Raw genomic sequence first — 10,080 nt, 5'->3', positions numbered from 1 at the left:
CTCCAACCCTTTAAAATAAAACCACAGTTTATTCTGGTGTATAGTGCCTTTGCCCCCAAGAAACACAGTGAGGCTTGAGCATCATCACTGATTCATTGCAGTGTGACCATTTTTTTGTAACATGAATAGCAAGAGACATTAGATCTCTTGTCCCTTGGCCAGGCCCTGGCAGAAACTACTATCAGATAAACAGAAAATGAGGCAAGTGGTACACCATGGTGCGATGGACTTTTTTTTTAACCTGATGATGCAATTTGCTCCAGAAAAAAATAAAAGAAAAAGAAAAAGAAAACAAAATAGTAAAGAAGTTTTCCAAAATCACTATTCACCACAGCAGAATATATTCAGATGCTGAACAGTCTAAAGCACAAATTCTTATCATGGGTAATGTTAAGGCATGTGGGCATCATCTTGTCCATCCATCCTGCTTAAAGCAGAGCTGGTCACAACACGCTGCAGTGAAGGGTTTAAATTACCTCCAAGGATGAAGACACCACAACTTCCCCAAGCAACCTATTCCAGTATTTGACCACCTTCACAGTGAAAAAAAAACAAACAAGCATTCTTATGATGGAATTGAAATGTCCCCTATTTCAGTTTGTGTCTATTGTCTTTTGTTCTGTCACTGAGCAGCACTCAGAAAAGCTTAACTCCACCATGTAACTAACATGCTCCAAGTGCTTGAGCATCTTTGTGGCCCTTTTCTGGACTCACTCCAGTACATTCCTGTCCCTCTCGTACCAGACAGCCCAGGACTGTACCCAGTTCTCAAGTACTAGCTTCCCCAATACTGAGAGGGAAAGGATCATATCATTAATTTATACTGTGTAGTCACTAATTTGTCAGTTGGTTTATGGTGATGCTATAGAAGACAACTTCAAAGGCCTTACTAAAGTTAAACAGCATCCACTGCTCTCTTCTTGTCTACCAACCTTGTCATCTCACTGTAGAAGCCTACAAGGTTGGTCAGGTATGATTTTGCTTTTTTTTAGTCTGTATTTTGCTGTTGATCTACTTGTAGAAAATCTTCATGGTGCCATTCATGTCCATCTCCAGATTCAACACTGCAGAAAACCAACAAGTGCCTTGAGCCCTGAAGTAGTCAGGCAGTTGGACTAGAAGATCACTGCAAGTCCCTTCCAACTGAAATTATTCTATTCTATTCTTCTATTCTATTCTATTCTATTCTATTCTATTCTATTCTATTCTATTCTATTCCATTCCATTCCATTCCATTCCATTCCATTCTATTCTATTCTAATGTCATTTTTTAATTTAGCCAATGTTTCAATATATATTAACAGGACCTTTTAAAATGTGCATTATGTCTCTGATGCTTAGAATTCCTTCCTCTGTCATGCAAATGCATGTTTAAGGACTTTAAAAATACATTTTATGAAAGTGTTAAACTATGAGAACCATTAAGTAGTTATTAAGAGCTAATATGCTAATCTATATCCAAGAACATTAACAAAAATTTTAAAACATTACATAGAACTTTTTTGGTAGTGGCAGCAGCAGCAAAGGAAAAGAAGAAAGCCTTGTATATTTTTCCTTCTGACAAAGGTTTTTAAAATGTATCTCCTACTGGCTAATACACAATAAAAAGGGGGTGGCTGTAATTAAATTTAAAATGAAAGTTTTAACACTCCAGCATCTCCCCTTCTTTTTTTTTCCAGTATTGCTAACCTCTGCAATTCTGCATAGAGCACTGCCTGAGTGTCCAGAATAAATGTCAGGACAAGAATGTGGCCTTGTTCTTTCAGAGCATCTTCAACAGAGGCTCTGATGTAAATACATCACAAAAATTACAGCACTGCTTATCACAGCAGCCTCTTTTAAAAGATACAAGGAAGAGGAAAAGCCGAGGAACAGTTTAACTCATCTGTACTGATTCAAGAATAAAACTCAGAAATCTTCTGTATCCTAATTACTAATAGAATACATAGAATACATAGAATAAACCAGGTTGGAAGAGACCTTCAAGATCATCGCGTCCAACCCATCAACCAATCCAACCCACCTAAACAACTAACCCATGGCACCAAGCACCCCATCAAGTCTCCTCCTGAACACCTCCAATGATGGTGACTCCACCACCTCCCCAGGCAGCCCATTCCAATGGGCAATCACTCTCTCTGTATAGAATTTCTTCCTAATATCCAACCTAAACCTCCCCTGGTGCAGCCTGAGACTCTGTCCTCTTGTTCTGGTACTAGCTGCCTGGGAGAAGAGACCAACTTAGCCGCAAAAGGTAAATGGTTAGTTCTTTTGTACACAGCCTTTGAATCATCGTGCCTGGATTACTTACCTGCTTTGCAAGTATGTGCATATTCAAATCCATACTAAAGCCCAGCAAAAAAACAAAGTTCTCAAAAGGTCACCTTGTTCCTGTGTCTGAGCACCAGGCTGCCATAACCATGGGACTAACCAGTCTTTCTGCCTAGCTGCTCTGCACTGTGAGTGGTTTCTCTTCCTTCTCTCACTGGTCCTCTGGCCTGTTTTGGCCAAACTACTCCAGTGTGAATTCCTGGAAAATTCTGAAATACAAAAATTAAGATGCTGGCTCTAACTGCCGATTCTTGGTCACTGCAGTCTTATCATGCCCATTTGGTGATCACATTTGTATCTTGCAGTCCTTTTACAAGTAAAACTCCATCGACTGGTACATCTTTGTGTGAGATTCAGGGTGGATGTGAGGAGGAGGTTCTTCACCATGAGAGTGGTGAAATCCTGGAATGGGTTGTCCAGGGAGGTGGTTGGGGCCCCATCCCTGGAGGTGTTTAAGACCAGGCTGGATGAGGCTCTGGCCAGCCTGATCTAGTGTGGGGTGTCCCTGCCCATGGCAGAGGGGTTGGAACTAGATGATCCTTGTGGTCCCTTCCAACCCTGACTGATACTATGATACTACTACGATACTATGAAAATATTTACTGGATAGGCAGAGCAGCAGTTCTGAACAAATGAATTTAGCAATTTTTCTTTAAGTTTTCCTCTTCAAAAGTGCCCTAAGTCATATATTTCAGTCAATGAAGGCTGCAAATCTTCAAGCAAAAAGTAAATAAATCTATTCTTTTATTTTTGAGCAATAGGACATAGAGGACACCTAAACCCACAAATACTATGTTTCTACGCATTGAGTACCAGATTTCTTCACATTTCATCGACCTTATTCTTAACTCTTTGCTTCACAACTTTTTGCCTGAAACAATTTTTCCTGGTGAAGGAATCTGTGTGCATACTGATGATCCCTTAGTCATACTAGTGGGGGAGGAGGACGGTCACGTGTAAAATTTTATGCATAAAAGACATATGGAAAATTCAAGTTGTTCCATTTATACAGATTTCCTTTATCTCACCAATTTTGCAATTTAAACAAAAAAAGTTGAAAAGTAAGATGGATTAAAATTTTGAAACTGAAATCATAGTATCATAGTATCATTCAGGGTTGGAAGGGGCCACAAGGATCATTTAGTTCAACCCCTCCTGTCATGGGCAGGGACACCCCACACTAGATCAGCCTGGCCAGAGCCTCATCCAGCCTGGTCTTAAACACCTCCAGGGACGGGGCCTCAACCACCTCCCTGGACAACCCATTCCAGATCCAACTTAGCTTACCTGATTTGCACAGCAGCTTGCAAATAGCTAAACAGAGTTAAACCTACTTTATTTCTGCGGTAATTTAAAATACAATTTTCCTCTTTACCCTGCTTCTTTTTTTAGAACTCATCCAAAAGCAGCACCAAAAAAAGATTTAATCACATTATATCTTTTTCTTTGTAATAGCTTGAGGCTTTAACAATTTTGTACTCAAATGACAAAAAAAAAAAAACAACAAAAATAACAACAACAACAACAACCCCATCACAAAGCAAAACAAAACCCCAACACAAACCCAAAACAAAACTGAAAGCAGTGGTAAAATTGAAAGTGTATATGAGATATTGATCAGTATCAGTATCAGTATCACTAAGGTTGGAAGAGACCTCAAAGATCATCGAGCCCAACCTGTCGCCACAGACCTAGGAGTTAAAAAATGTCATAAGAATTTAGCATGGAGTTTATGTTTAAATTAAAGGTACATATACTGGAAATATCCAAGGAATTTATCCAAAGAAGCCTAACTCTGATCTGAAGCAATGGCAAGCAATAAGTGCATATTTATATTCATAGTCGTTAGGTCTTTGTCAATCCAGAAAAGATTAAATTGCTTTTAAAAAATTTGGTACAGTTTCTGTAATTCCATGTCTGGCATAATTTTTTTAGTTAGTTCCAGTTTGAGTAAAATGTAAGATACAGACAATCTCAAAAAAATATTGTATTTTACAAAAGGGCATAGGGAAATAAGTAGGATGAATTAGAATATTAAATGATGAAGATAATGAACAAGTGGGCTTACTTGGGAACTGGAAGGATGATTCACTAAAATACAATTTCAGCAGCATGTAAAAAGTATATTGGTGTAATAAAAGACAAGAATGAGAACTGGTCAGAGAGCTGCATTAAGCTATAAAGGGGGACACCCAGGAGATTTGGAATTGCACATCCAGACACATCACATTATGACTCAGGCAAAAGCCTAGCTGTAGAACATTAACACCTGAGATTCCCATCTAGAATACTCAAATGAGCAATAACTATCTTTACCAAAATCCTATAGCTGAAAGATTAATACAGTGGAAAGAAATTAAATTAAAGTAAAGAGTAAACATTGATAAGGGACATAGGAGATAAGTTGTGGGGAAAAAAGCTGGGAAAAATTACATGATAAATACAGTGCTTTTAACACTATATATATGAAAAATATGAACACCAAGAAAAACAAAACAAAACCCACCCACAACATAATTATTTCAGAAAGAAAAAGGTTATCCTTATGATATTAAGTAGAATATCATAACAATATTTCACAGAGAACATTGTCCCAATGAAAGTGGTATATATAATCCCCATCATTTGATTCGTTTAAATTGAGACTTGGCAAAACATTAGTGAAGTTATTGTACAGTAGGTCATGATCCTGTATTGGCAGGGGACAGACAAAATGACCTAGCAGGTCTATTCCCTCTCAATCTTCTTTGATTCGAAAAAAGGCTCTAAGTCAGATGCTTCCATCATTTGTCTACAAGATCAGCAGAGCTCAGAGCCACCACAGGGAGACCCATAAGGGTGAGGGTGAATGTAGACATGGCTAATAAAATATCAGAAGCCCATAACAGTCAAGAAATTCTTTCTCTTTTATCATTATAAATATACATGTATCTTCTTTTCAGGGTTCAGTGTGAATGACTGCACAGAAAACTAAATTTTGAGACATTGAAAGGCAAAATAAGTGTAGAGGTCACTACTGCAGAGGGATCAGGCTGGAGTATCAGCAAAAGAAAATGTACAGTCCCCTGCCATCAACTTTTTGAAAATGCAGGTCTCAAAAGTAAGGCAGTAGCAGGATGTCATGCACAAACTTTTTATTTCTTGATTATCATTCAAAAAGAAACAAGTTTTTTGAAGAATATCTCCTAGCAAAGGCTTCATTCCTACCCATTTATGCTGTTTTCAGTCTCTTTAACAATTGACAGCAATAGAAAGCAATGTTTGAGCAATAACCTAGAACCAAAGAAAGCTATTTAATTTGAAGATGAAAATTTAATACCTTGATTACAACTAGAGTTTCTTATAATTGAAGGCAGGAGGTGGTGAGACTACTGGTTATGAAATTCTCTTGTAACCATAGGGTCTGACCATCACCCCTATATTTCACTAAGGGTTTCCTACTTCAAATCCATATCTGAACTGTGTTCATATGCATTGGGTAACAGTGTAACAGTTTGTGAACGGGGCAACTAAATTTTACTGCCTACACCACCACTGAAGCTGTGCGTCATACTGACCTTGTCTAGAAGCAGCCATCCGAAAGCTCAAGTGTAAAAAGACCTAGTGGAAGGGCTTAATGACTTCAAGGGCTTAACTGTGTAGGGTTTTTTTTGAGACAGTCAGAAGCAAAGAGACTCAAGGAGAGGAGACTCAAGGAGAGGAGAGGAGACTCGAGGAGAGGAGACTTGAGGGGAGGGAAGGGGCATGCAGTAATCATCTTGTCCAACTGCCTGACTGCTTCAGGGCTAATCAAAAGTTGAAGCATGTTAGTATGAGCATTGTCCAAATGTCTTTTAAACACTGACAGGCTTGGCCCATCAACCACCTCTAAGAAGGTATAGCCTAAACCTCCTGTGATGCAGCTTTGAACCATTCCCATGCATCCTATCAATGATATCAGGGAGAAGAGATTGGCATATCCCTCTCCCCTTTAGCTCCTCAGCAAGCTGTAGACAGCAATGTGACCCTTCAGCCTCCTTTTTCTCCAAACCAGACAAGCCCAAAGTCCTTAGCTGCTGCTCATAGGGCATGCCTTCCAGCCCTTTCATCAGCTTTGTTGCCCTACTGTGGATGCAATCAAGGACCTTCACATCCTGCTTAAACTGTGTGGTCAAGGTGAGGATGTGCCAGTGATGAATGTGGTGGGATATTCACCGGTCTTCGCTGACTGGTGATCCTGTGTTTGACGCCCCCAGGATGCTCTTTGACCTCTTGGCTACCAGGGCACTGCTGAATCATATTGAGCCTGCTGTCAACCAGCATCTCCAGGTCTATGTCCAGCCACTTCTCTCCAAGTTTATTTGTGCCCAGCATTACTCCTTCACAGGTGCAGAATCCAGCATTTCAGCTTGATATATTTCATCCCATTAATCACTGCACAATGTTCCAACCTATTTAGATCACCTTCACTGTTACCAAAATCCCAAAGGCATCACTGGATGCTCCAAATGTTCAGAAATAATCTCTAAAAACCATAGAGAGGAAAATGGTCTCACGACACTGACTGAATAGTTTAAGAATGGCAGATGAAATTCACTGTCAGCAAAAATTATGTGAGGTGCTTGGGGGAACACATTTCTGAGTTTATAGGCTTTTACAGAACTCGTTGTTACCACTTAGGAAAGGGTTTTGAAGCTAAAAAGTTCCCTGAGATGGCAAACTACACAGAAAACTAGGTAATGCCATGGATTAAATTTAGTATATTCATAGCTCAAAGAGTGTGTCCTTCTTGTCTGTCTGTGTAAAAAGAATACTGCAAAAATAGAAAAAAAATAACAGCGTAGGTGGATGAAGTTATGCCCTGGCTTTGTGAGGATTAAGTAAACAGATGCAATTCTCCATTCTGGAGAAAAGAGACCTTAGGCAAGATAGGATATAGGTATGCGTAAAACTTGCTTGGCATGAAGAAAGTGAAGAGAAAACACTTCATACTCTGCACTAGTTAAAAATTAGGACCGTCATGTCCATGGTGAAGTGACCACAGGACAGGCTCCGAACAAACAAAAACACTTTAACTTGTGTCTAATCTGTGGTACTTTTTGTTAGAGGATTATATAAAGACAAAAAAAGTTACACAGGTTTGCAAAGTCACTAAGTTAACTAATTGAAATACATCAAGGGCTATAAACTGCAAACATGCCACATCCCTGGCTTAGAAAGTACCTGAGTCACAGAGTGCTTGAGATTTAAAATTGTTTCCTGGATGACTATGACAGCTTTCTTGAGATGTTTTTTGACCCTCATCTAGGCATCTACTAATACTGACTGCTAAACCATAGAATCATAGAATGATCCAGGTTGGAAAGGACTTATGAAGGTCAGCTAGTCCAACCCTCTCTGCAGTAAGGACATTCTCCATTAGATTGGGTTGCCAGAGCCCTGTTGAGCCTCACTTTGATTATTTCCAGGGATGGGGCCCTAACCATCTCCCCAGGCAACTTATTTCAGTGTTCCACTACGCTTGTGGTAAAGAACTGGTTCCTCACATGCAATTTAAATCTACTCTTCTCTAGTTTGAAGCCATTGCCCCTCATCCTATCACTACAGGCCTTCATAAACAGTCTCTCTCCATCCTAGCTGTAGATACCCTTCAGGTACTGGAAGGCTGCTATTAGGTCTCCTTGGAGCCATCTCTTCTCCAGGCTGAACAACCCCAGCTCCCCCAGCCTGTTTTTGTAGCAGAGGTACCCCAACCCCCTGGTCATTTTCATGGCCCTCCTCTGGGCCTGCTCCATCAGGTCCAAGTCCTTCCTATATTGAGGGGTCCAGACCTGGACATAGTACTCCAGATGAGGTCTCACCAGAGCAAAGTGGCAGAATCACCTCTCTGGACCTGCTGGCGACACATCTTTTGATGCAGCCCAGGACGTGATTTGCCTTCTGGGCTGCAAGTGCACACTGTTTGCTCATGTCCCGCTTCTCATCCATCAGTACCCCCAAGTCCTTTTCCTCAGGTCTGCTTTCTATCACCTCATCTCCCAGTCTGTATTGACAGCAAGAATTGTTCTGGCCCAGGTGCAGAACCCTGCCCTTGCTCTTGTTGAACTTCATGAGGTTCACCCGTGCCCACCTCTCCAGCTTTTCCAGGTCCCTCTGGATGACATCCTGTCCCTCTGGTGTATCAACACCACCACTCAGCTTGGTGCCATCTGTAAACTTGCTGATGGAGCATTCAATCTCACTGTCTATGTCTCTGATAAAACTACTACACAGTACAGGTCCTACAGGTCCCAGTAAGGACCCCTGAGGGTCACCACTTGTCACTGCTCTCCATCTGGAGCTCAAGCCATTAAGCACCATCCAGCCAATTCCTTATCCACTGAACAGTCCACCCATCAAATCCCTATCTCTCCAACTTGGCAAGCAGGATGTTGTGGGGGACTGTGTCAAAGGCCTTACAGAAGTCCAGATAGATTATATCCATAGGTCATCCCTTATATGCTGACATAGTCACTTAATGTATTGGTGGTTCTTTGCCTCTTTGCAGGCAAGATTCATCTCCTGTGAGCAGCAATTTGCCTTCATAGGAGGAAGTCATACTTTTGAAGCAAAACACCAAGGAGGAATATCTGAAATTATTTTGAAGAGAGGCAAGGATGAAGTGGCTGAATGGGAACGCTCAAGCAATGTGGAGCAATATTATCCTCCTTTTGAGAACAGAATGTCATTGAACGTGGAAAATGGGACTGTCACTGCATCTCAGCTGGAAAAGAATGATTCAGGCACATATACCTTGGAGTGGATGGATACTAAGGGAACTCACGAGTCAAGCACTCTACTTATTGTTGCCAATTTCCTTTTAGAACTTGAAATGAATTGCAACAGCACTGATAATGCTAAGATAAGATGTACAACAGATACCCATCTGCCTGTGGATTGCACGTGCACGATTGGGAGCGAGACACTGCCTGGTCAGGGCTCAGAAGTTCCCATCCCTAAGAATCTTCGTCCTTCCACAGTATTGATGTGTTTCAGTGTTTTGTCTGGACAAGAAAACAGTGCTCAAATCAGTCTGGATCCATGCATGCAAGCTGAAGAAGGAGCCCACAGACCTGATCTTACCGCACTCTGGGTGGTTCCAGTTCTTGTAATAGTCATAGGAGTATTACTAGTCCTGCACAAAAGAGGCTACTGTCCCTCTTGTGTGCAAAGCCCAGAAAAACTTAACTCAAATGGAGAATCTATTGCCCTGCAGGGCAAACCCCAGAGTACAGCTGACCGTGGTGTAAGTAATGGAGACATCCTTGAGCAGAACAGCAGCTTGCTGGACAAATGTGGAGGTGATGGAGGTGTAAATGGAGGTCTTCCGTTGTGAGCTGAGCAACAAAGGATTGGAACTGGTGGAATGTAGCCATGGAAGACCTGCTTCTACCTTTTCTCTTGCAGATCTTGCACTAAAGCCCAAAACTCCATGTGCAGTTTTGAATCAGCACTTTTTTCCAGTCAGAAGAAAGGCACCTCATCCTTCAGTCACTGCATTTCCAGAGACAAATCAGTGTATGAAACAAATGCACTACGAATTCTGGGCCACTCAATTTAAGAAGAATCTTGAGACACTTGAACATGTCCAGAGAAGGGCACTTGGTGCCATGGTTTAGTTAGTCCTGAGGTGTCGGGTGAGAGGCTGGACTTGATGATCTCTGAGGTCTTTTCCAACCTTATTGATTCTGTGATTCTGTGATTCTGTGATTCTGTGATTTATCATGGTTA

The 10,080-nt window shown here is 41.0% G+C and overlaps 1 protein-coding gene across 1 annotated transcript; it reads left to right on the top strand.

Annotated features, from left to right (window-relative positions):
• The first annotated feature begins 8,827 nt into the window (after positions 1–8,827).
• Positions 8,828–9,685, top strand: LOC137460968 (lymphocyte function-associated antigen 3-like). The gene has a single exon (XM_068170960.1). The coding sequence runs from the start codon at positions 8,828–8,830 to the stop codon at positions 9,683–9,685; it is 858 nt and encodes a 285-aa protein (XP_068027061.1).
• Positions 9,686–10,080: the final 395 nt, after the last annotated feature.

Source organism: Melanerpes formicivorus, unplaced genomic scaffold (genome assembly GCF_026170545.1).
Source record: "Melanerpes formicivorus ecotype bairdi unplaced genomic scaffold, bMelFor1.0.p_v2 SCAF_3, whole genome shotgun sequence".
NCBI classification, from domain to species: domain Eukaryota; kingdom Metazoa; phylum Chordata; class Aves; order Piciformes; family Picidae; genus Melanerpes; species Melanerpes formicivorus.
Note: the sequence above shows the minus strand (reverse complement) of the source record. Positions and strands in the feature narration are given on the sequence as shown.